Here is a 27,571-nt window from a genome sequence, read left to right on the forward strand (position 1 = left end):
ATTTCCATGCATACTCAGTCGCTCTTGATGAGAGCACAGACATCACCGACACTGCGCAGCTCGCAATGTATGTCCGCGGTGTTGACGACAATTTTGAAGTGATGGAGGAGTTGCTCACAGTGATTCCAATGCATGGCCAGACCACCGCTCAGGAAATATTCCACCAGCTGTGTGATGCCATTGTGGATGCCGGTTTACCATGGAAGAGGTTTGTTGGAATAACATCCGACGGAGCGCCATCAATGACAGGGAGGAGAAATGGACTGGTGGGAAATGAGGGTGTGGAGGAGGCCATTGCTCTGCACGGCATTATCCATCAGCAGGCCCCTTGCAGCAATTACCTGAAGTTTGACAATGTGATGTCTGTCGTTGTGAAATGCATCAACCATATCAGATCCAGGGGCTTAAAGCACCGCCAGTTCCGCGCCTTTTTGGAGGAAATGGAGTCAGCATATGAGGATGTGTTCTACTTCATCGAGATACGTTGGCTCAGCAGGGGAAACGTCTTAAAGAGGTTTTTTGAGTTGAGAGCAGAAGTGAAAGCCTTCATGGAGAAGGATAGGATGGCTGTTCCTGTGCTAAGTGATCCCAAATGGCTCATGGACTTAGCTTTTCTTGTTGACATCACACAGGAGCTGAATGTACTGAACAAGACATTACAAGGCCAGGGGCAGCTGGTCAGTGCTGCATATGACAACGTCAGAACATTCTCCACAACACTTGTGCTATGGAAAGCCCAGCTCTCTCAGACAAACCTCTGCCATTTCCCAGCATGCAAGGCACTCATGGATGTGGGCACACCATTCAGTGGTGAGAAGTATGCTGATGCCATTGTAAAGCTACAGGAGGAATTTGATCACAGGTTTGCAGACTTCAAGCCAATTTTTTCTGACCACTTCTCCTTCGATTTGCAAGATGCCCCTCCTGTGCTTCAAATGGAGCTCATTGACCTGCAGTGCAATTCTGAACTCAAAGCCAAGTTCAAGGAGGTGAGTGGAAAAGCAGACAAGCTTGGACAATTTTTGAGAGGATGTTCAAGCGGACCATGTGTCTTTTTGGGAGCACATATCTGTGTGAAAAGCTCTTCTCCACCATGAACTTTAATAAGTCAAAGTACAGGTCCAAACTTACTGATGAGCATCTTCAAGCCATACTGGGGGTCTCAATTGCTTCCTCCCTCAAGCCAAATGTGGCTCAGCTGTGTAAGAGGAAGCGCTGCCAGGTCTCTGGCAGCAAGGAGTAGGTCAGAGAAGCATATGTTCTGAAGAACCATTCATGTTCTGAACTGTTATTACTTATTTTGTGGAATATTTGATGCGGCCCAGCCTCACCCAGACTCTACTTCCAGTGGCCCCCAGGTAAATTGAGTTTGAGACCCCTGCTTTAGGGCTTAAGAGAGGTGGGGGATCGCACAGTGAACACCTTTCCACAAGGTTTCCTGCTTCGGGGAAGATTTTAGTGATACTCATGCAAGAGTTCATGATGCCCAACAATAACCTAACTCCTGCAGGCTTCATTTTGTTATTGGTTTATTTTAATCAAAACCCTCTTCGTACACATTTCCTTCATATGCATTTGTTTATTATTAAAGAGGCATAAATGCATTTTGCTAGTTTCAGCTCTTGGTTGCATATTGTGGCGTTGATTGTTTTCCCCTCCAGTGGGCTTGTCTTTCAGAGTATGACGCATTGCTCTCCGTCTATATTGGCAAAAAGGGTGCGTGGCAGTGAAAGTGGCCTGTAACAAAAAGGCGTATAACTTCTAAACGGATTCACTTACCACGGCCAAACTCGTGGAGTGCTTCTCGTAGAGTGTGTTTGCGTGCGTGCGTGCGTGGTGAATGCTAAGGTAAAAGGTGTGTATGCTACATGGCCCTAAAACTGAACATGTACAGTAAGTAGGTGCAATACTGCATGTTGCTTTAGTGCATAAAAGCATTGAAATACCGTAACATTTGCTTAACATGGAATGATCAGTAGGCTAAAAGGAACAAAGACAATGTAACACATCGACACATTTCAAATTAAATGCAAAGATAATGATTCCATATGATCAAACACGGGATATCTAGATTAAGACTTTTGTTAGTGATGGTGTGCTGTTATACCTCCCGCAGATTCTTTTCCAACTCTTTGAAGACAGAGTAAGCTTTGAACCCTTCAACACCGCCGACTGAGCTTCTGGGAACTGCAGCTATGCGGGAACTGCAAGCAGAATAAAGCAGCGAGACACAAAGCAAACACTGTGAAAAAAAGGACTTCAGCCATCTGAAGTTTCACCTTGACTCAGATTTACTTCTAAATGTTCTGTTGCACAATAGATCGTGTGCATGTGACGTCACGCTTATTTCCCAACCCGGAAGTCAACCATGTTGGTTGGTATACACAACCAAGACGGTGCCCGTTCGCGTGGGATTTGCTGCAACGCTTCGTAATTTTCTTTGTATTTAAAAGTCTAAGATTGAAAGAAAATGCCAATCGTGTGCGCAGTGTATAATTGTGGTCATAACGCTACTCGTGACCCAGAGAAACGGTTCTTTAGATTTCCTAAAATCATCAAAAACAACGATCCACAAAAGAGGGATGAATTACTGTCTACCGAACGCCGTAAACTGGTTTAGCAACATAACTCGTGAGGATTTAACAGAAGAAAAAGCACAATTCACCCGTGTGTGTGGCGTCCACTTTATATCTGGTAAGAGCTCATGCTAAAGCTATGTCTTCAATGTTTACGTTAAACATTTGTGCTTATGATATACCCGAACACTGTAAGACCTTACTTCTCGTCAACAGGAGAAGCGGCAAAGCTTTATGATAGCAGCCATTTGCTCTTTTCTTCTGTGCATGTTTTTGTTTGGCTTATTCTTGAGCCTTCTTCACTTGCGAAAAGCAAAGCACCAATGTGTGAACATGCTTTGCTTAATCCAGCCATACAATCACAGTGTGCGAGGATAACATCGCCGCTCTTCTCACTCACAAAGCACGGCTTGAGCGGTGTATCTCGAGCTCTTTGAGAGTGATTTACACGGGCATGGACGAGCACCCTGTCATCTTTCAGGGGTTTGGTAAGAAGACTACCAACCCAGCCAGAAACAAAGAAATTATAAGCATCTAAGCTCTTGTATGCCTTCATTTGTGCGTTGGTTGCCCACGACGTTTGTAGCACAAGGTAGTTCACAATATCCGGATATTCAATAGGCGGTAATGACTCTAAATCCTCAATATAATCAGACAGCTTTAGCGTGTACGGGTCACGGCCGCAAAGTTGGACTTTTTCTCTGAATCTTGCCTTTGCAGAGGACTCCAGAGAGTCACAATACTTTGAAGAAGTCGGAGTTGTTGTTGTTCGCTTTAGACGCCATTGTTGATTTGTATACCAACCAACATGGCGTCGCACGCATACGTCACGTGTTTGCATACGAAGAATAGCAACAGAGGATAAAGCTGTGTACTTTATCTACAGCACAAGGCCCATTAATGGCTGGGAAATGGACTTGCATTTGTATAGCCTACTCTTCTGACCACTCAAAGCACTTTAAACACACACACACACACACACACACACACACACACACACACACACAGTTTTAAAAAGAGATCTATTTATCAGAGCACTCACATTAAACAGTAGCACTATCAGAGCGCTAAACATATTTTCTGTGACGCAGGAGGAGGCGCTCTCTCTCTCAGACTGTCCCCTGTCGTCCCTTATGTCTGTGGATTGCTGCACTGAGGTGGGTGGGGACTTAGGGCCAAAAGTACTATTCACAACTATGAAAAGCAAGCAGGCTAAAAACTATGGTCTAGGGTTCATTTTAAAAAAGGACTTTACAGGCTAAATTCCCTAAAATTAAAGGACCCAATACAACAGTTTGAGACACGGCTCAAGGTCGATTACAGCATCAATCAATGAGCAAAAAAACATTCAACAATCAGTCGACGATAGGATAAAAATGTTATCAACCATATTCGACTATGTAAATTCTTAGTCTGGGAAACCCCTTACATGTATGCTCCATAAAGTTTTCAACTGAACTAATAACAATGGTTGGTAACTACTTCCTCACCTGGCCTCCTGAGGGAATCCCAACCTGTAGAGAGCGACAACCACAGCTCCTCCCAAGCCAATGTTGTGTTGCAAGGCCACTTTGGCCCCTGGGACCTGCCTCTTGTCAGCCAGCCCTCGGAGCTGCCAGCACAGCTCTGCACACTGGGCCAGACCTGAGAGAACACGAGGAGGGAGAGGGTGACGTGACTCTCAGAGGGGGATGTGGGGTATTAGATCATGTCATTAAAGCCTCAGGAAGCTGTGAATGGCTGAACATGTATATCATCCAACACAAACTTAAGAGAAGTCCAATAAATACATACAAGTTGTAAAATGCATTAGTGGAAGTATTTCAATTTGTTTTAAGGTACATTTGCTGCACAGAACAAAATAAAACACATAATTCTGTTAACACTATTTAAATCTGTATTAGCTGATTGTCTTGTCCACTTGGGGGCAGCAGAAGCCAGCTGTAAACGCAACACTGACATTCTCCCCATATAAAGCGGATATGGAAAAAAGTTTATTATTTACACATCAGGCGGACACAGACAGACATTAGCATTCATTTGGAATGGTTTCATTAGTCACCTAATAAATGTGAGAACAAGTCTCCTTTCAGCTCTGTTTTTGGTCTCCACCAACTCCTGAGAAAGAACAATCTGTTTCATGAGCTGCTAAATGCTCCACTATGTTCACCGGCCAGGTGCTAACTTTGTCCGTCTCTGATTTATGCTGGACAGGTAACATCAGAGATGTTTTGCTAAAAACAGCTGCTTTTTGCAGCTGGAAACAATGTTGATGAGAGCAGTGAGAGTAATCAAAACTGTACATTTGCTGAAGAGCTGAAAGACGCTCTGTACAGCTGCACTCTCAATTCCTGGTATATAAGATAGCAGTAGTGCAGCTGCTGTTATGTTCTTCACAGATTCCAGCTTTAGACATTAACCATGGGATCAGTCTTGGGAATGTGACTGCGGGTCTTTCGTTGTTACCGCGTCCTAACAGAATGTGACGCGAGAAAATCACTTTAATGTTATTGTTTTTGTAATGTCCTAACTGGTTGTGAGTGACGCAGTGCTGTGCGCCGTGTGATCTGAACTTTAGACGGACGCCCTGTGAACTAAGAGACTGAGAGGGAACAAAGAACTTAAGTTTGCATTCTGCTGCTTAAAGCTATTAGCGTCTTTCCCTCAAAAATGATTCCAGCAGCTCCAGTTCGCTCCCTTTGTGCGGATTCCCAGATTCAGACCCGTTGTCCCTTCAGCAGTCTTGGACTGTGGGTCTCTCAAGTGACACCAACCTCAGCTTGTTTGAATATCACTAATGCAACCAATATGAAACATTTATATATTTTGGGGTGCACGTTTTGTTGTTTGCTGAACCTACTTTTTATATGTCAAAAAAGTCAAACAATTGATCCAGATGTCTCACATGGTTACCGTCGAGCCCCGACAAAGAGGCTGAGAAGGGAAAATGTAAATTAAAATATATTTTTCTTGGGGATGATCCTTAAAAAAGAACGACGGAGCGTGGCTACGATCCCCTCGTCTGTCTCTGTGTCCAGGTGAAGAAGCATTCTGCAAACACAACAGTTTGACTGAGAGAGGTGACAAACTGACTCCTAATCTGACAACTCCCTAATCCGGCAGGGACAGCTCCAGCGCTAGCGTTATGGCTAAGTATTTTATCCCATCTGGTTAATGAGCTTTTGCATTTCTCTATTATCCTAATAAGCTAAAGGACTTAAGACCTCATCATGCTGCGTCTTCACATACAAGCAACACTCTCCTTATCTTCTCCGTGAGGACTTGTACATGTATTTTCTCAAAATGACCAATTGAAAATGTAGTGTTGGTTTATATAATATAGATATATTAATATATATATATATATATTATATATATTAGATATATATATATATATATAATATATATATATATTATATATATATATATAAATTAAATATATATATATATATATATCATATATATATATATTATATAGCTTATATATATATATATTAAATAAATATATACATTAACTATATAATATATATATATATTATACCATCAAATAAATATATATATATATATATATATATTATATATATATATATGTATATATATATATATATACTACAGTATATCTCAAAGTGAGTACACCCTTTAGATTTTTGCAAATATTCTGTTATATCCTTTCAGGGGATAACATTATCCTACTGAAACTTTGATATAACTTAAGTAGTCAGTGTGCTGCTTGAATAACAGTATAGATTTATTGTCCTTTGAAAATTACTCAGTACACAGCTGTTAATGTCTAAACAGCTGGCAACAAAAGTGAGTACACCCCATAGTGAACATGTCTAAATTGTGCCCAAAGTGTCAATATTTTGTGTGACCACCATTGTTATCTAGCACTGCTTTAACCCTCCTGGGCATGGAATTCACCAGAGCTGCACAGGTTGCTTCTGGAATCTTCTTCCACTCCTCCACGACGACATCACGGAGCGCACGGATGTTGGACACCTTGCACTCCTCCACCTTCCTCTTGAGGATGCCCCACATGTGCTCAATTGGGTTTAGGTCTGGAGACATACTTGGCCAGTCCATCACCTTAACCTTCAGCTTCTTCAGCAAGGCCGTTGTCATCTTGGAGGTGTGTTTAGGGTCATTATCATGTTGGAAAACTGCCCTACGGCCCAGTTTCCGAAGAGAGGGGATCATGCTCTGCTGCAGGATGTCACAGTATATATTGGAATTCATGTGTCCCTCAATGAAATGCAGCTCCCCAGTGCCGGCAGCACTCATGCAGCCCCAGACCATGATGCTGCCACCACCATGCTTGACTGTAGGCAAAACACATTTGTCTTGGTACTCCTCACCAGGGTGCCGCCACACACGCCGGACACCATCTGACCCAAACAGGTTTATTTTGGTCTCATCAGACCACAGGACATGGTTCCAGTAACTCATGTTCTTGGATTCATTGTCTTCAGCAAACTGTTTGCGGGCTTTCTTATGCATCGGTTTCAGAAGGGGCTTCTGTCTGGGGCGACGGCCATACAAACCGATTTGATGCAGTGTGCGGCGTATGGTCTGGGCACTGACAGGCTGACATCCCACTTCTGCAACCTCTGCAGCAATGCTGGAAGCACTCGCACGTCTATTTTTGGAAACCAACCTCTGGATATGACGCTGAGCACGTGGACTCAACTTCTTTGGTCGACCCTGGCGAGGCCTGTTCCGAGTGGAACCTGTCCTGGAAAACCGCTGTATGATCTTAGCCACTGTGCTGCAACTCATTTTCATGGTGTTGGCAATCTTCTTATAGCCAAGGCCATCTTTGTGAAGCGCAATAATCCTTTTTTTCAGCCGCTCAGAGAGTTCCTTGCCATGAGGTGCCATGTTGTCCAGCATTCAGAGAGAATTGTGCCCAAAACACCAAATTTAACAGCCCTGCTTATCATTTACACCTGAATCCTTGTAACACTAACGAGTCACATGACACCAGGGCGGGAAAACAACATCATTGGGCACAATTAGGACATGTTCACTATGGGGTGTACTCACTTTTGTTGCCAGCTGTTTAGACATTAACAGCTGTGTACTGAGTAATTTTCAAAGGACAATAAATCTATACTGTTATTCAAGCACCACACTGACTACTTTAAGTTATATCAAAGTTTCAGTAGGATAATGTTATCCCCTGAAAGGATATAACAGAATATTTGCAAAAATCTAAAGGGTGTACTCACTTTTGAGATATACTATATATATATATATATATATATATATATATATATAAATATAAATATATATATATATATATATAAATATAAATATATATATATAAATATATATATATAAATATAAATATATATATATAAATATATATATATAAATATATAAATATAAATATATATATATATATATATATATATATATATATATATATATATATATATATATATATATATATATATATATATATATATATCTCTCTCTCTCTCTCTCTCTCTCACATGCAGGCTGTTATGATCCAGGTAGCCATCACCATAACTATGTGACACATGCCACCTAGTGGCCACTGTGGAGGTTGTTTGGCAAAGTGTGAAGATAAACTCCAGCATGCAAGTCACAAATAAAACACAGTTGTTTACATCTTCTGAAAAAGTCATCTGATGCTCCAAACATGTTGAAAATAAACATTAGCTGCAGATGCTTTTAGAAACTGATTTAGTATTTTCACTCCTTCCCAGACTGGAGTATGTATTGTGTGCTTTGTCCTCCAGTTTATGACAAGAGGCTTTCATCAAGAGTCAGAGGCTCAGCGTACCTGTGGCGCCCAGAGGATGTCCTTTAGAGATGAGACCGCCGCTGGGGTTGACCACAAACTTGCCTCCATACGTGTTGTCCCCTCTGTCAATCAGCTCTCCTGCTTTACCTGCAGAGGTTGTGAAACGCAAAAACATAGTACAGAGGGAAGACATGCACGGTATAATCAACAAACATATAAAATAGCATTTTATATTTGGAAAAAGAGAATTTATAATTTGGAAAAGGATAAATTAAAACAATCACAGGAGAAAATATAAAAGATTAAAGCGAACTATTTCAGAATATTTCATTGTCATACGTCTTCCTGACAGGGGAGATGTAAGAAAGGGAACCAAATAATAAGTTCCTACAAACGTATAAGGAATACTACAAATACTATGAAGAGAGTATGTCGGTCTCTAGACCCCAGGAAGGCGCCTCAACATATTATACTAATATGAAGAAATTAGAAAACATTTACTTCATGCTTGACAGTTTCATCTCTAATTTAACATCGCACTGGACAGGCCAACACATATCTGCAGTCAAAGGCCTGACGGTGTGTGAAAGTGTTATAGTTTCATACACAAAATCAGCATTTTCCAAAATGATCTCCAGAGGGGATATATTTGTAGAAGTCACTCTTACATGTAGCGTCAGTGAGCGCTCAGTCCTCACAGATATGTTGGGTGCTTCTTTGCCGCAGCAACATTCAGACGCCAACTTTCTGTTCGCTCCAATTCTCTATGTGACCACTCATTTGATTTGTAAATGAAGCTGATCAAACAATATACAAGACAAAACCACCCGGTGATTAAAACTGGTAAAAACACTGAATAAAAGAGTTTCACGTTGTTCGGCTACCGCAATCGTTTGCTCAGCTTGTTCCTCTGATAACTTAAGATCCAGACGTCCGGTGACTAAAACCCTTCATCTTTGGGGAGAAGGCTCTTCGTTCCTTCATGCACAAGAGTCCTGTCATGCCTGTTTGGTTCAGTAATACCTGTGGCATTTGTGGTGTGACACTACGGTAATCCAGGAAACATGTTTTTCTTTTCAGTTTCTGTTATTAGTGGAAGATGTGGATGTTGAGGAAGCAGTGTGTTCTGTATTTAGTCTCACAGCCAAATGCCCTCGAAATACAGAAACAAAGAGGCAGGAACAGGAAAAGTTTCTGAAATTAGCCAATTTGTAGTTTATTTGGTGATTTCAAACCAGCAGGGAGACCGGCTGACATTGGAGGCTGCTCTACACACTATTGTCACACACCATTCACTCAGACTCAGCTCTAAACTTAATTTGCACATCAGCAGACATTTTAATGTATAGTAGGACAGTGGAAATTGTATCCATTCCTGATCTAACAGCCAAGTTTTAAAATAGCAGGGGGGGAAGTCAGGTATCTGCAGTCTTACCCTCTGAACACAGCCCCAGAGCCTCATACGTGATGAGCTCATTGGCTGAGAAGCAGTCGTGCAGCTCGATCACATCCACGTCACTGGGCTTCAGACCCGCAGCTTCATAACACTTATTGGCAGCAGACCGAGACATGTCATATCCCACCTGAACAGAAAGAAACCCCAGAAAGAACATATGTTTAGGAACTCATTTAAGGAAACAAATGTATCATATTTCAGGAGGTGTAAAACTATCCTGCCAGTGCATCAACTATACAGCTCCACTGTGTGCATGGTCCTCACACGAGGCCCAGCTACTCTTATGTGTGTGTGCATGTGCGTGCATGTGCCTCACACGAGGCCCAGCTACTCTTATATGTGTGTGTGCATGTGCGTGCATGTGTGTGCATGTGCGTGCATGTGCCTCACACAAGGCCCAGCTACTCTTATGTGTGTGTGTGTGTGTGTGTGTGTGTGTATGTACGTGCATGTGTGTGTATGTGCGTGAATGCATGTGTGTGTGTGTGTGCGTGCATGTGCATGCATGTGTGTGCATGGTCCTCACACAAGGCCCAGCTACTTTCATGTGTGCGTGCATGTGTGTGTATTTGCGTGCATTTGTGTGTGTGCATGGTCCTCACACAAGGCCCAGCTCCTCTTATGTGTGTGTGCATATGCGTACATGTGCGTGCATGTGTGTGCATGTGCGTGCGTGACAGAGGAGAGGGAAGTATGTTTCTCTGTATTGTCTCATGTCTTTTTGAGTCTTGTGATTCTTGTCTGTGTCATGATGAGATACACTTTGTTAAAGAATGATCTCTTACCATCTTAATGCAGCTGTTTTCTTCAAACGTGGTGGCGAGGTCAGTCACCATCTCTTGGGCCACGATCTCCACTGCCTGGTTCTCCAGATGGTGTTTCCTGACGAAAGCCTCGCTGGCCAAAACTGCTGCTCCGGCACCATCTGATGTAGGGCTGACAGAAGAGCAGGACATGCAGACACGGCAGTGTTAGGAACTGAAGCAGTTGTCGTCCATAACTCTGCACTTCAAACTGAAATAACTGCTCCTGTACTGACAAGGTTACACACTTCATGTATATTCAAAAGATGGAACTAACTGTACATCAGGCTCTTACCAACACTGCAGCAGAGTGAGGAAGTCGAACACCTTCCTGGAGTTAATCACCTGCTCCAAGCTGTACTCCTCCTGGAACTGGGAATACCTGCATGAAAGTAGACTCGCACGCTCACACACAAACTTGAAAAACAAAGAAAAGGATATTGTTGAAACAATAATGGTTGTTTTAAAGCCAGTCTTACGGGTTGTTGGTGGAGTGCTTGTGGTTTTTCCAGGCAATTTTGGCAAAGTGTTCCGGTTTTGTGCCTGGAGGAGATTCAAACATAGACACATTTACTGCATATGATATCGGAAGATCAGGACCTTTATGCAAGATACAACAATCACGTTCACATGTGGAGACCTTGTAAGCTCCCTCTGTATCTAACACACATGTAGCGTGTACCGTATTTCTCCATGTGCTCCCGGCCAGCGTTGCCGAACATCTGCGGTGCTGCTGGAGCTGCCACCATCCCGTAGCGGTTGATCATAACCTCCATGTGCTTGTCCATGGGATTGGTCCTGTCCATAAACTACAAACAGGTACGTTTAACTTGGTTTTACACCTTGTAAACAAAAAATACATAAAAAGAAATAAAACTGATCATTAGCATATCAATGACTCACCCTGTGTGACCTTGAATTCTTGAAGAAAACACACGTGCATTTCACTAAAACCAGGTGTTTTAATTATTAGTTTTAAAAGAAGTCAATCAATAGTTTTGCCGTTGTTAAACGCAGACCGCATTTACTTCTATTCATCAGGACTTTGCTCTGCTTTTATTATTCGTGGTTCATCGCGGAGGCCTGTCAGAAGTTTTCTTCAAGGATTCAAGGTGACACAAGGGAATGATTGATGTACAAATTATCATTATGTGGGTCAAGTATTTCTTTAAGTAGTATAATAAAGTTAATTATTTCTTCATTCGTGGGGTGGAGCCACACTAAGCTGTTGTGTCTGCTGCGATCTGTTTTTAAATGTTTATTAATGAGGGGATTTTATTTCAGCAAGAACGACCATACTGCTTTTAAAACCTACAGGGGAAGATAGACTGCAAGATATTGTCAAGTGTTATTTTGTCCACCTCCTCTACATCCAGTACATCGACACACAGCATTTAGTTTCATACCTTTGAGGACAAAGAGCCTCTCTCCATCTTCTCAAACCCGAGGGCCAGCACACAGTCAGCGAGACCTGCAGCAAGAGAGAAGAGCTCGGAGATTTCACAGGTGTCCTTAAATGATAGATAAATGGATTTAATCTGCAGAAGCAGTTAAAGACGTTTCTATGGACTTTGATTGGAGTCCGACCTGTACTAGATTTTTGGGGCTGATGCCGATACGACATTAAGGAGTGAAAACCAATCAATATATCGGCCGATATTCTTTATATATATATTTATATATCATTTACCGTTCAGGCACTGCTCCACTCATCCCCACCGTGTGTAATGTGTCTGTTCAGAACATAGTGGTTTATGTTGGTGATTGATATTGTTATGCTGATTTATAGTTTTAACCATTAGTGCTGTAACGCGTCTTGACTCCAGCTGTATTTTTGCTAAAGTCAGTTCTTAGTTCCCACCGATGTGTTGAACGATGTAGAGAAAGACTGGAGCTGCTTATTGTCTCTCAGTCTGCGCTGCTTGTCTGTGATAGGTCGATATCACCGGCTCTAATTAAGATTATTTTCTTCTGTTGTGAAAATGTGTTATTATTGGAATCCATGTGAGCTCTTTACAGCCACATATATAAAGTATAGATTTTAGGAGGTTTATCACTTTCAAGGCAAACTGCTCGACTCACATCCCTGAATGAGCTGGCGAGCCATGAAGAGAGCAGTGGAGCCTGTGGAGCAGTTGTTGTTGACGTTGATGATGGGGATCCCGGTGAGGCCCAGGCTGTGGTAAATGGCCCTCTGCCCACATGTGGAGTCCCCTGAGGGAATAAGGGAGGGGAGAAGATGTTATTCCTTTTTTATTTGACCTTTTTACTCAGGTGAATACAAAATGAGAGACATAGTGTTAGTTTGCGTCGTTAGAGCATATAGTGTATGCACATAAGAATATCAAAGTTGGTACTATTCACTACTTTCAGACAAAATGCTAAATGTAAACATTATTTTAAAAAGTCACATTTTACCATAGACGTATCCTACGCAGGCTTGTTCAATGGCAGAATATGAGACTCCTGCATCTGCTAGAGCCTTTTGACCTAGAACAGGATGTAGACATACAGTAATAAAACACTTTGTTACATGTTAGGCAACAAAATCCATTTCACAGATATCCAGGTATCTTATGAGAGACTGAACAACGTCCATATTCTGTCAAATAAGCACCTGCTTCCTTGGCCATGTCAGGGTAATCATAGTTACTTCGGGATCCAGGCTTGTCAAACTGCAGCAAAATAAAGGTTGACTGAAGGTGAGTGTCATTCAACATAAGCATTCACATCTTTTCCTGTTCTCAAGTACACGATAACATTATTTTGCATTAGTAAACATTCAACTTTATTGTCACCGAAAGCATTACATTAGATTAAACTTTAGACAGAGTCACTCTAATCAAGCTGGTGTTGATGGACTTGACAGCACGTCTGGAAGTGAAAGCACTACTAAAATATGAACCTCATTCAGCTGGTACGAATTCAGACAAATATTGTTTGTATACATTTCAGTGAGATCAGGCTTGTACAATAAACAAATTATAATTTCAGCAATATTCCACTTGAAGCACAACTCGTCAACTGAGGGTTAAAACAGGGTCTATCTGCATCACTAATGTATGCAGATTTTGTAGATATTTGCTGAGTCAGTGAGATCTACAAAGGTCTATCTCCACATGTTCAAGCATACAGGACTGTCTCAGAAAATTAGAATATTGTGATAAAGTTCTTTATTTTCTGTAATGCAATTAAAAAAACAAAAATGTCATACATTCTGGATTCATTACAAATCAACTGAAATATTGCAAGCCTTTTATTATTTTAATATTGCTGATTATGGCTTACAGCTTAAGAAAACTCAAATATCCTATCTCTAAATATTAGAATATCATGAAAAGGTATACTAGTAGGGTGTTCAACGAATCACTTGAATCGTCTAATTAACTCGAAACACCTGCAAGGGTTTCCTGAGCCTTGAAAAACACTCAGCTTGGTTCAGTAAACTAAATCACAAGTATGGGGAAGACTGCTGATCTGACTGCTGTCCAGAGGACCATCATTGACACCCTCCATCAGGAGGGTAAGACACAAAAAGAAATGTCTCAAAGAGCAAGCTGTTCACAGAGTGCAGTTTCAAAGCACATCCACAAAAAGTCTGTTGGAAGGGGGAAATGTGGCAGGAAACGCTGCACAACCAAGAGAGATGACCGCAGCCTTAACAGCATTGTGAAGAAGAGTCGCTTCCAGAATTTGGGGGAGCTTCAAAGACAGTGGACTGAAGCTGGAGTCCAGGTATCAAAAGCCACTGTTCACAGACGTGTCCGGGAAATGGGCTACAATAGCCGTATTCCCATGGTCAAGCCACTTCTGAACTCAAGACAACGGAAGAAGCGTCTGACTTGGGCTATGGAAAAGAAGCACTGGACAGTTGCAGAGTGGTCCAAAGTCCTCTTTTCAGACGAAAGCAAGTTTTGTATTTCATTTGGAAGTCAAGGCGCCAGAGTCTGGAGAAAGGCTGGAGAGGAGCAAAATCCAAGTTGCTTGAAATCCAGTGTGAAGTTCCCACAGTCAGCGATGGTTTGGGGAGCCATGTCAGCTGCTGGTGTTGGTCCACTGTGTTTCATCAAGCCCAGAGTAAATGCAGCTGTGTACCAAGAGACTTTAGAGCACTACATGCTTCCGTCTGCTGAAAAGCTCTATGGAGATGAGGAATTCATTTTCCAGCATGATCTGGCACCTGCCCACAGTGCCAAAACCACCAGTAACTGGTGTACTGACCATGGCATTACTGTCCTCGATTGGCCTGCCAATTCCCCTGACCTGAACCCCATAGAGAATATGTGGGGTATTGTGAAGAAGAAGCTGAAAGACACCAGACCCAACAATGCTAATGAGCTAAAGGCCGCTATTGAAGCATCCTGGGCATCCATAACACCTCAGCAATGCCACAGGCTGATTGCCTCCATGCCACGCCGCATTGATGCAGTAATCCGTGCAAAAGGATTCCCAACCAAGTACTGAGTGCATTAATGGACATTTTCAAATGTTTGATTTTGTTTTGCTGTTATAAATCTTTTTTTTTACTTGGTCTGAGGAACTATTCTAATTTTTTGAGATAGGATTTTTGAGTTTTCTTAAGCTGTAAGCCATAATCAGCAATATTAAAATAATAAAAGGCTTGCAATATTTCAGTTGATTTGTAATGAATCCAGAATGCATGACATTTTTGTTTTGTTTTTAAATTGCATTACAGAAAATAAAGAACTTTATCACAATATTCTAATTTTCTGAGACAGTCCTGTAATGTTAGTATCACAAAGGTCTATCTGCTGACAACCAATAGCAGGGCGGGAAATGAATCACGTGATCATTTTAAGCGCAGGAATAACTTATTCAAAACGTTTTGCTGTAATCTAGTAGATAGTAGTTCAAGTTAAGATCATTAGTAGTTTAATAAAAAGTCTTAAAAATTCAGATTTATTAGCAAATATAATTTTCACTTTTAAGTTTCCTGCCACGTGGAACTTGTGTAAACATTTTTAGAGCTTAAAATGAAGCTAAATTGCATAAAATACAGTTGAGGGTTACATTTTCAATTTTCGGGTGGGGAAATGTCAGATAGACTTGGGACTCTGGTTTCCCAAAATATTTCGGGAACCACAAAGGTCTATCTGCAAAATTAGTTTCGTTTCTACCCATAATACGCACTGAATTGGATGGCCCAAATAGTCTTAATTTCACTACCTAGTGTGTAGCATGTGATATGTCAAAATTGGTTTTATAGTGTCCACGTTATGAACTGTTGAACTTTCAAATGCGTTTTTCTGAAAACTCGTCGAAGTGCAGATAGACCTCGTTAACCCTCAGTTGACGAACTGTCAACATTCTTATGAATCCTCATTAAAACGCACTAAACTGACATGAAATCCGTTCATAAACGTGTTTAATCCACTATAAAAAGGGTTATGTGCAGCTTGAAAGTGTTATACCACTGTCAGACTGTCACCAGTAACCCCCCTTGTGCATATTTCTCATAAATTAATATTGTCTATGTATTTATAGACAATATTGCTCAACATAGCGTCGTAAATAAAGGATTGTAAAAAGTGAAGTTTCTCTAACACCAGTCTGACTAATCAATAACAGACATTTAGAGCCAAATAACTAAACAGTACTTGTGTTATGTTCGCATGTTTAATGGTATAATGTGATCACACATATACACGTCGGAGAACATTATCAGGCTACATGGGACATATTATTTATTATTCACCACACTTTGAATAAATACCTTTTGCTGTCATTGTGGCGTGAGCCGTTTTGAACACCAGCATATCTCTACAGATCCAGCGGCGCACACCGTGTTGTGTTTTTATACCAGTTATCAGGTGTGTTCACTACATACACACGTTGTCATATCAGACAGATGATGGATCATAGTGAGAGAATTCCCGTCTATCAAATCTGCGCCGGTAGAAAACAGCTGATGAATAGCAACAAGTACTCATTCAAAGTATTTATGGTGGATATTTAATATGCATATGCCTGGTTAATGTTGCAATACTCGGAGTTGTATATAATGTGTAATCGCATTTCACTATTAAACATGCTAAAAGTAATTATTATTAATTCAGCTCTATATTTCTGTTATTGATTAGTCAGACTGGCTGCGGTGGCTCGGCTAACAACATCCATGTTAGAGAAACTGCGCTATGTTGCGCAACATTGTCAATTAAAACAGAAATGAATACATGTTTGGGAAATATATATGAGGGGACGTTAGTGGTGTGACAGTCTGACAGTAGTACAGCACTTTCAAGCGGCACCTGTCGTTAGTACACGGTATAAACCGGTGTTACACCAGCGGCTAACCATCAGACACTTCTCGACCTCGGCGTCACAGCAGCAGTGATGACCCTGAGCACAGTGTGTGCTGGACATGGAACTATGGACTCATCAGACATGAGATACAGAGACAAGTACATCGATCAGTCACCTCAGACCTATATACCTCAATCAAGACAAACAACAGTTTTAAAACTTAAATTACAAACATAAACTGACACAATGTTACCGTGTCTGGGCTAACTTAGCTAGATAGTGTTTACTATGCGTAGTGTCAATTGTGATACAGATTTAAGAGCACAATTAACAGTTCACTACACTATGTCCTGCTGGGCAACTGTAACAAAATATACGTGTTTAAGAGGATATGTTGAATGTACAGGAATCTGGAGTTGGCCAACTATACTAATCTCAAGTCTTGCCGTCCATGTCGTCTTGCTGACTAAGACAATACAAATATTAAATAGTATTACCTTGGTCATGCCCACACCGATGACAAACACCCTGCTCTTGTTTCCAGGTGCCATGATCTCTTGTCTTCAGCTGCTGGTCCACACAGAGAGACAGAAAGGTTGTGTGCAGCAGACAGCAGCACTGACAGGAGACGCCTAACTCACAGCAAAGATCGTCTGTATCCAAGCTGATGCTTCCCTCCGTAGGGAAAGGCAACACCTCTTTTTGCTGGAGCGCTGAGTAAATGTAAAATACGTAGTTGGCTAATACTTTATGCACTCATTCTGTTTATAGTGTTCAATCATTTAACAGTGCTTTAATGTGATCAGAATCAGAAATCCTTTGTGGGTTTAATAAAGGATTTCTGATTCTGATTCTGCTTGCCTCTGGACCAAATGTTTCGTGACATGCAGTTTGACTTTCATTGTCTTAACTATTTTTATTTTGTCACATCACATAAATGAGAGCGATTTCTGTTTTGTGACACAATCCATTCCCGGCCACTGTGTGTTTGTGTTGTCAGCCATTTCTGGACAGTTTACAGTACTTTGAAATTCTGACAGAGTGAGAAGTCTGTCGTTTCTTCCCAAATAGATGGGTGGGGGTGAAGAGGGGGTTACATTATAATTTGGATCATACGATGTTTAACCTCTTGGTAGCACCTTTCATACAAGAATTGCAGCCCAAAGTGCTTCACAGCAAAAAACATAGCAATTAGTACAAGGACAGAATAAGAGCATTTACAGTACAATAATCACAGTATAGATGTAAATGAGTCTGAAGTACCATTATAAAAATAGCCGAATTAAAATAGTATAAAATAGCAGATAAATAGGAGAATTAAAATAATATAATATAGCAGAATTAAAATTGTATAAAAATAGCTGAATTAAAATAGCAGCTAAAATAGCAGCCTTTACACATTCTTTGACATTTTCATAATCCCTTTGTCTGTACTTTCATCTATATTTGTCTTTGCAAATAATCCACATACTTTCTTCCTATCCCTATTCTCTGCTTCCTTCTCCCATAACATAAACTGTCTTTTATGTTCTTCCATTGTTTTCAATGCTTCAGATTTAATCTTTCTCTTTGGAATTACTTTTTCCTCTTGCTCTCTCAACCTTACTTTTAACTTTCTTACTTCCTCAACACTAAATGATCCTCCTTCAGGAAAACCAAGCTTAAAAATGTATGAAATCATTTAAATTAGTTTAAAGTGGCTAAGATAAAAATATATAAAATATCACCATTAAAAGGCTAAAGTAAAAAGATATGTTTTTAGCTTACTTTTGAAGATATTGAGCGAGCTTGCCTCCCTAATGTCTGCAGGTAAAGTGTTCCATAGCTTTGGTGCATAATTGCAAAAGGCTGCATCCCCGATTTTCTTTTGAATCTTTCTGGGAACATTTAATAAATCAGTAGTGGATGATCGTAATGTTCTTGGGGGCACCTAGTTGATTAGAGAGTTGGCAGTGTAACTTGGTGCGGTTCCGTTTAGGGCTTTGTATACAAGAAGGAGGACCTTAAAACCAATTCTAAAAGTTACTGGAAGTCAGTGTAGAGCGGCTAACACTGGACTGATGTGGTCTCTCCTCTTGGTTCTAGTCAGCAGCCTCGCTGCAGCGTTTTGGATGAGCTGAAGTCTCTCCGTTGTTTTTTTGGAAGGCCAGTAAAGAGTGCATTACAGTAATCGAGTCGGCTTGAGATAAAAGCATGGATTAGTTTTTCAGCATCCTTTTAATTTATAAATTGTCTGATTTTAGCTATATTTCTAAGGTGGAAGAATGATGTTTTTGTCACCTTGTTTATGTGGGATTTAAAGCTTAGATCTGAGTCTATGATAACACCAAGACTTGTAACTTCAGGTTTAATCAAAGGAGTAAGTTTCCCCATGTTATTCAGCATCATCTCTCTTTTTGCTACAGGACCTACTAGTAGGATTTCAGTTTTGTTCTCATTTAATTTTAAGAAATTATTGCTCATCCATTTATTTATTGCTGACAGACAGGTGGTGATGGAGTTAATAGCTGTAGTATCATTTGGTTCAGCAGAGATGTACAGTTGTGTGTCATCTGTGTAGCTATGGAAGCACACATTGTGTTCTCTAATGATGTCCCCCAGTGGTAGCATGTATAGGGAGAACAGTAATGGACCGAGGCAGCTCCCTTGTGGAACTCCAAAGTGGGCATCATGCTTCTCTGACACATGATCTCCAAGCCTGACAAAATACTTTCTCCCTTTGATATATGTTCTGAACCAGTTTAATACACAGGCAGAAAGACCAACCAGTTTTTCTAGACGATTAATTAGGATGTCATGGTCGATCGTGTCAAATGCTGCGCTCAGGTCTAGCAGGATAAGAATTGAGACCTTGTTTGTGTCAGAGTTTAGTCTGAGGTCACTAATTATTTTAGTCAGAGAAGTTTCGGTGCTGTGGCATGCCCTGAAGCCTGATTGAAATTCCTCCAGGATGTTGTTTTCTTTAAGAAAGGAGTTTATTTGGACCAAGACTATTTTTCTAGTATTTTGCTGATGAATGGAAGGTTAGGCGAGTTCTTCACACTTTGATGCAGAGGACTGCGGAGGGGTGGGGGCAGTGTTCAGTAGTTGGTTAATAGTCCAGAATAGTATTCTAGAATTTCCAACATTCTCTGTGATAATCTTAGAAAAGTAATCCTTTCTTGCCAGCTGCATTGCTTTACCATAGGCAGCCATGTGCAGATATAGTTAACTGTGAGCTTAGTTTTCCTCCATCTTCGTTCAACTGCTCTACAAGTCCTCTTAGTCTGAGTAACATTGCTGTTGTTTAACCATGGGGAGATTCTGTCAGTGGATTTCTTTTTGACTTTTAATGGAGCAACAATATCCAGGGTAGATGACAAGGTGTTGTTTAGATTTTCAACCATGAGATTTAAGGAGCAGTCTGAGCATGGCTCAAATGATCTCATGATGTTAGAGAATGTTTCCTCCGCTGTATCATCTAGTATTCTTTTTTTGACCACTGTCTCTCTTTTGGTCTTTGTTAAGAGTAGGTTAGCATCAAAAAACACACAGTGATGGTCAGATATTGGTAATTCGATTACTGAGACCTTATCGATGTCCAGCCTTGTCGTTATCACTAAGTCTAGTGTGTTACCATGCTGATGAGTGGGTTCACTGATATCTTGTTTTAGATCATAGCTGTCTAGTAACTTTTCAAGTTCAATAGTCTTCGGATCATTCTTCTTATTTACGTGAATATTTAGGTCTCCATGCAGGATTATTCTTTCACATCTAGTGATGCTGAGTGAAATCAGCTCTGAGAATTCCTCTAGAAATAGTGCTGAATATTTTGGTGGCCTGTACAATGTGATGATGAGCAAAGATAATTCTGCTTTAAGCTCAATACCAAGATATTCAAATGATGTAAATTCACCCAGGTCAATGTCATTACATACAAGCGACGCTGATAAGATAACGGCAATCCCTCCACCTTTCCTATTTTGCCTGACTGCCTGATAGTATTTATAGTTTGGAGGACACGTCTCAGTCAGTGTTGCCACACTAGTAATGTTGTTTAACCAGGTCTCAACTAGAAACATACAGTGCAAGTTATTTTGAACTATCATATCATTAATCAAAAAAGATTAGGTAGCCAGTGATCTGACATTCAGAAGAGCCACTTTTAGCTGCAGGGAGTCTGTGACAGGAGTCAAAGCCGGTCCTGGCTGTGCACTGATATGTCTAAGATAACCAGACGCAGTGCGTGCTGAGCGTTGATTATTTAGTCTGGTAGTAGTCAAGACAGGAACGGCATGACCAGTTTGGGGGGATGATGTCCTTGAGTGTCCATGAGCAGGCTTTTGGCATAAGCCGAGGGGGAGGTGCAGGGGAACATTTTTCCCTCATCACACTTTTTTAAACTAATTTAACTTTTCTCAAACTATTCTCCTCACATTCTCAATGCTCTCCACGTGTTGGGCAGAATGTGACTGTGTGCTTTCTGCAGATGTAATTCTTGCATTTCACGCAATTCATGCAGTTCTCGTTTTACTGAATGGAACAAGGCGCTCGTCTACAGTAACATGGGGACCAGGATTGTACAACAAAGGAAGAACTTCGACCCATTTATCCCATACATCTCTGATCACAGCTAGTTTGTCTCTTTCACGTCGACCAGTTCTGGTGTCACGGTTCAAATCTGATCACCCGAGACATCATGTGAAATGACACCAGAGATATTGTTGCTCGAAAGATTGGCCTTCCATTCTCTTTATTTCATAGACTGGCAGTTGCTTCTCCCCTTGAATTGCACACTCCGGCTAATACCAGGATTACAATGTATGCATGCAAGTCAATCTGATCCAGTGGCTTCCATGTCTCTTGAAATACACGCCTGCCCTCTGAGTTGGTCATGTCCAGTACGATCCTCTCTATTGGTGGGATATGAAGAGCAGAAATGCTGATTGAATATCATCAACTCGTATGGCAGCAAATCTTGTAGGGCCTGGAGTCATTTTGATGACATTGGAAGATGACAGTCTGCCTCAGCTTTGGTGTGGTGATGTTGACTATTTTATGTTACCATCTTTAGATGCACATGTCACTTCTGTCGAGGATTACTGCATTCTTTGGTTTTCATCTGATGGAGAGACTACGGCAGGATCGTCCTCTGAATCATCTTCATCGTAGGAATATTCATAATCCGGATCGCCAATAGTATTGTCCTCGGTCTCTGAAGGATCCTCTGTCTCTGAAACCTCTTCCTCTACATCATTATCACAGTCCAGAATCTGTGATAAAGCTTCTTCAGTTGTAAATCTTTTGGAGCTCATTTTTTATTGTGTGTCTCAGAGAGATGACATTACAACACTGACAAGGACAAGCGTGAGAAAGCTAACTCCTCCACCTAATTCACACACACACCTGGTTCTAAATGTTGTGTTAAATGGGTGTTCAGAGCCAGTCAATATGTAAACAAAGGCAATCAAAATAAAGTGCATCAAAGAGGCATGTTTTCTTTGGGTTATAATATTTTATATTTATGTTTATATTCACACCAATTGTGTCTGTATTTCATTCCATGTCACTATGCAGCTGTAGATTTATGTACATTTGTAATATACAGGTACATCTCAATAAATCAGAATATCGTGGAAAAGTTAGTTTATTTCACTAATTCAATTTAAAAAGTGAAACTTGTATAAGTATATGCATTCATTACACAGGAAGTGAAATATTTCAAGCCTTTATTTGTTTTAATCTTCATGATTACGGCTTACAGCTAATGAAAACCCAAAAATCAGTATCTCAGAAAATTTTAATATTACATAAGACCAATAAAAAAAGGATTTTTAATACAGAAATGTTGGCCTTCTGAAAAGTATGTTCATGTGTCTGCACTCAGTACTTGGTTGGGCCTCCTTTTGTATCACTGCGGCGTGGCATGGAGGCGATCAGCCTGTGGCACTGCTGAGAGGTTATGGAAGCCCAAGTTGCTTGGATAGCGGCCTTCAGCTCGTCTGCATTGTTGGGTCTCATGTCTCTCGTCTTACTCTTGACATTACCCCAGAGATTCTCTATAGGGTTCAGGTCAGCCGGGTTTGCAGGCCAATCAAGCACATTGATTCCATGGTCATTGACCAGGCCGTAGTACTTTTGGCAGTGGGCAGGTGCCAAGTTCTGCTGGAAAATGAAATCAGCGTCTCCAAAAAGCTCGTCAGAAGAAGGACGCAGCTCTAAAGCTTCCTGGTAGACGACTGCGTTCACTTTGAACTTGAGATAACACAGTGGACCAACACCAGCAGAGGACATGGCTCTCAAATCATTACTGTCTGTGGAAACTTCACACTGGACTTCAAGCAACTTGGATTCTGTGCCTCTCCACTCTTCCTCCAGACTCGGGGACCTTGATTTTCAAATTAAATGAAAAGAGGACTTTGGACCACTGTTCTTCTTCTCCTTAGCCCAGGTAAGATGCTTCTTACATTGTCTCTGGTTCAGGAGTGGCTTGACACGAGGAATGCGACAGTTGTAGCCCATGTCCTGGATACGTCTGTGTGTGGAGGCTCTTCACTGACTCCAGCCTCAGTCCTTGTGAAGCTCCCCCAAATGTTTGAATGGCCTTTGCTTGACGATCCTCTCAAGGCTGCGGTTATCCCTGTTGCTTGTGCACCTTTTCCGACCACACTTTTCCCTGAACTTTCTCTGAATATGTTTGCATACAGCACTCTGGGAACAGCCAGCTTCTTTAGCAATGAGCTTTTGAGGCTTCCCCTCCTTGTGGAGAGTGTCAATGACTGTCTTCTGGACAAATGTCAAGTCAGCAGTCTTCCCCATGATTGTGAAGCCTGCTGAACCAGATTGAGACAATTTAAAGGCTCAGGAAACCTTTGCAGTGTCTTGAGTTCATTAGTTGATCAGAATGTGAGTCAACAATATTGAACTTTTACACAATATTCAAATTTCAATATCAAAATTTTCTGAGATACTGATTTTTGGGTTTTCATTAGCTGTAAACCGTAGTCATCAAGATTAAAACAAATAAAGGTTTGAAATATTTCACTTTGTGTAATGAATCCATATAATATACAAGTTTCACTTTTTGAATTGAATTAGTGAAACTAACTTTTCCATGATATTCTATTCTAATTTATTGAGATGTCCTGTATGTGATTGCTGTGGTGAGTGGATGTGGACGTGCTGTGTAATATCAACACAAAATTTCAGTCGCCCGATTTTTTATATGTGGCATCTCCTTCGTGATGAACGTAAAAGGGGGTAAAGGTAAACCAATACAAACTTGGTCACAAAGACAAATAAATGCATTTTACATTTTTAATTATATTCTATTCTTAATTTTAGGGAACTAAGAAAATAAATCCTGACTTTTTGGCAACATCCTCAATAAAACACTTTTGTTTTGCAACCTCAAAAATATTACAATCAACACTCATTAAATGATCAGATAAAATAAAAAACACGGGGAAGACAAGATGGAAAAGCACAGATCAGTGCTATGCAGTAGGCATGGACAGCACATGTGTAGGACTGGAAGGGATAGCACTATTAAAATATGAAAAATAAGAAATATTGTTTGTTTACACTTCAGGCAGGGGCATCAGGTTTGTACAATGACACTAATAAACAGTTTGATAATTACAGCATTTTTCCACTTGAAGCTTCACTGTACAAAACAAATGTTATAACATGATCTCAGTTCATAAAAACATAAGCAGGGGAAAACATTTATAATGGCACTGAAACGTGTAAAGAAAAAGCACAACTCAAAATTGTCACCTTTCAATTTTATTGAGGGAGTGAAAAAAGCTTTGAACATGTTGATTAATCCAAGACGTGTATAGACGTGGCATTAATCCACACCAGTTAATATTCATCAACCAAACCTCGCCCCGCAGCATCTGAAGCATCTTTGATGCCAGCAAAGAGGCTCGAATATGTTTGGCTGCAGTGTTCATTCTCCCAGCTCTGAGGCTCCTCTCATGATGACATCAGCACTTGATGAACTTGTGTGTGACCTCATATATTCCCACTGACTCCCTGACCTTCTCGTCGTAGTCTGTCCAGTCCTGAAATTCAAACAAGGAAGGTTGGTCAAGTTGTACGGATAAAAGAGGCGGTCACATTGCGTAAACACGGTTGGGATTATCGAGAGTCCTTTTCAGAAAACCTAGGAGATGACTCACTGCAGCAAGGACTCAGCCTTTATGTATGGGTTGCCCGCTCTAGCAGGTGAGCTACTGGGGCGCCCAGGAGTTAGCGTTTGTGCAATGAACAAAATCTAATCCAAAACCGACACTCTCTGATGGACAAGTTGTTCCCACTGCACTTACTTTTTCTAGCAGGTTGACTTCAGGAAACTGTGTTCCAGACTCTTCTCCTTGTGCGGCAAAGCCAGCCTGGAGTGGGTTTCATTAAAAATTAGAAAGAGTCACATGACATAATAATATCGTCCAGTTCATGAATGTAGTTACCTTAAACAAACTGTCTTGACTCCAGAGCAATACTGTATACTTTTTTTCCACAGCAAATATCTTGACTAAGCAGTGAGCACAGGGGTATCTCATAACATCAATCCACTTCCAATCCAAGAAATGTGTTTGGCAGGACAAATGTCAACAGTAAAAGTTTAAAACTTACACTTTTAATAGGCTGCTTTCACAGAACACATTATGACAAATAATCAAATGAATGATGGTTGAATTGTATTTAGTCGCTTCAGTTTCAGGGTCCTGGTATTGCTGTCAGCCGTCTTTTCCGACAAGCAACTGAAGCAGTTATATGTGTTATCTATGCTCTCGACAAAACCACCAGACTCCATTGACAAAAACATACATTTTACCTCGCAGAGCACTGGTACCGCTGCCTTGATTGGTTAGTGTTTGTTTGTGTTATTGTGTGACTTTGGTTAGTTTAGATTCACAACAACAACGCAAACTAACTAACCGATGGAGGCAGCGGTGGACCAGCAACTTCTCTGTTCTGCAAGGTTAAATTACAGGTTTGTTATTAGTTAGAAAGTAGTCTGGTGGTTTTGAAGAGAACATAGATAACGGCTTCATTTCCCCATCAGAGAGGGCTGTCTGACAGCAAGTTAAAGCAGTGAAAATATTCTAAATGTAGCGTACACTTAAACTGATTTAGATTGTTTTGAGGGTCCTTTCTTTTATGTGGATACAATAAGTTCAGCTGCTGCCTCTGTCCACAGCAGGACATTGTTAACTTCCTGACTGGGGGCGTGCCGACCGTCATCTAGTGTAGGTAATACAATGACAATAAATAAGTATCTCATACGACCCCACTACAAAACATCCCTTTAATGTTATGAGTAACACCAGTGCTTTCTTGTGCTGTGAAAAAGGCCAATACTGGAACGCTGAATTGTAAAACTCGGATCTGTTTAAAAGTTTCTCACTTGAGGTTGGAAGTCAATGGGCTCCAGACCTCGACACTCAAACTGCACCATCGTCTTGAATCTTTCGCTGTCCTCTGCCTTCAACCCAGCAAACAGACAGCACCATACACACACACAGATTCTCATTGTTAATAGCTTGAAAAAAGAAGCAACACTCAACAAGCTGCCATTATGTTGGTGCATGTGACAGATTTCCTCCTTAAAACAAACTATAACAACCGTAATTCTGCTGTTGCTTTGAAGCATTTAAATTAGGCCTGCACGATAAGGAAAAATATTCAATATACGATAACACACACACACACACACACACACACACACACACACACACACACACACTGTTTCAAAGTAGAAGCACAAGAGGTTTGCTTACATTGTAAGGTTTGATTGTGTCTCCCAGGATATCTGTAAAGAAACAGTTTATATGTTACACTTCCAACAGAGTTTTTACCTCAGAAAAAGACAATCAAATGGCATGTAAGTTGTTCATACCAATTGAATTTTCCCTGGAACAAAGTTTACACTTCTGCACCATACTGGCACTGCTTCTTCCTCCTTTTAGTGGCACACTCTCCTATGGAATCATACAAGAAAAAACAGATTGGACTTGGATACTGTGTGTGATAATGTGTGCAACATTTGCCAAACTGCATGGACAACCAAAATGTACTTGTCCTTACCTCTAGAGTTACATACTGCCATTTATCTGGGATCTCTCCACAGTTTCCACACTTCAGCTACATTAAGGAGAAAAGCAACAGACATTGCTTGTGTGAGTGAGACATGAACGAGTTGAGACTGTAACTCATTCACCTGCAGTGGTGAATAGTGAACGGTTTGTCAACATAGCTAACGTTTGCAGTGTACATGGTGTCCCTTATTTGTTGTCACGCAGGAGGTCATTTCAGTACGTTCCGAGCAACGAGCATGATAAAATGATGACCATTATCGAACAGAGGATATAAGATGATACACATATAAAGTGAACTAGCATGCTAGCTCGACAGCCATCCTACCTTCAGAAACCAGCGGAAGTCGTCGCCCAATGGTTTCACATTGGTGACATTTTCCAATGTGGCTTTGAACTGGAGCCCAAACTTCTGTCATGACAAAAAGAGAGTTTAAAATGTGCCCAAATTAGCTACATTTCTTCACTGTTTACATCACAAACATGCTGCGGCAACACATACCACCATCTTGAAGCTTTCCCACTGACAACATATCCTGCTGCCTTCAGGTACTTCTCGCAAATTCTGGTCGCTGAATGATAAAGGACTGGTTTTTGTTTTTGATGGAGTGGGTTCAAGT

At 40.8% G+C, this 27,571-nt stretch overlaps 2 protein-coding genes across 2 annotated transcripts in view; both read right to left on the minus strand.

Moving 5' to 3' along the window:
* The window catches only part of scp2a (sterol carrier protein 2a), a 29,194-nt gene extending 11,671 nt beyond the window's left edge, over positions 1-17,523 (minus strand). The window contains exons 1-13 of the mRNA XM_029453984.1: positions 17,367-17,523; positions 13,223-13,280; positions 13,024-13,095; positions 12,688-12,819; positions 12,012-12,076; positions 11,288-11,414; positions 11,085-11,148; positions 10,901-10,987; positions 10,588-10,738; positions 9,782-9,929; positions 8,386-8,493; positions 4,067-4,220; positions 2,108-2,204 (exon numbers count right to left, since the gene is read on the minus strand). Coding sequence (XP_029309844.1) covers positions 2,108-2,204; positions 4,067-4,220; positions 8,386-8,493; positions 9,782-9,929; positions 10,588-10,738; positions 10,901-10,987; positions 11,085-11,148; positions 11,288-11,414; positions 12,012-12,076; positions 12,688-12,819; positions 13,024-13,095; positions 13,223-13,280; positions 17,367-17,420 — 1,317 coding nt within the window. The 5' untranslated portion in view covers positions 17,421-17,523. The remainder of the gene's footprint in view (positions 1-2,107; positions 2,205-4,066; positions 4,221-8,385; positions 8,494-9,781; positions 9,930-10,587; positions 10,739-10,900; positions 10,988-11,084; positions 11,149-11,287; positions 11,415-12,011; positions 12,077-12,687; positions 12,820-13,023; positions 13,096-13,222; positions 13,281-17,366) is intronic.
* Positions 17,524-24,614: 7,091 nt separating this feature from the next.
* Positions 24,615-27,530, minus strand: czib (CXXC motif containing zinc binding protein). The gene is made up of 8 exons (XM_029452695.1): positions 27,454-27,530; positions 27,280-27,363; positions 26,944-27,000; positions 26,756-26,837; positions 26,637-26,668; positions 26,264-26,341; positions 25,182-25,247; positions 24,615-24,917 (listed from the first exon to the last, which is right to left on the minus strand). The coding sequence occupies exons 1-8, from the start codon at positions 27,457-27,459 to the stop codon at positions 24,840-24,842; spliced, it is 483 nt and encodes a 160-aa protein (XP_029308555.1). The 5' UTR covers positions 27,460-27,530; the 3' UTR covers positions 24,615-24,839.
* Between the last annotated feature and the right edge of the window lie 41 nt (positions 27,531-27,571).

The sequence above is a fragment of the Cottoperca gobio genome, chromosome 17 (assembly GCF_900634415.1).
Source record: "Cottoperca gobio chromosome 17, fCotGob3.1, whole genome shotgun sequence".
Taxonomy (NCBI): domain Eukaryota; kingdom Metazoa; phylum Chordata; class Actinopteri; order Perciformes; family Bovichtidae; genus Cottoperca; species Cottoperca gobio.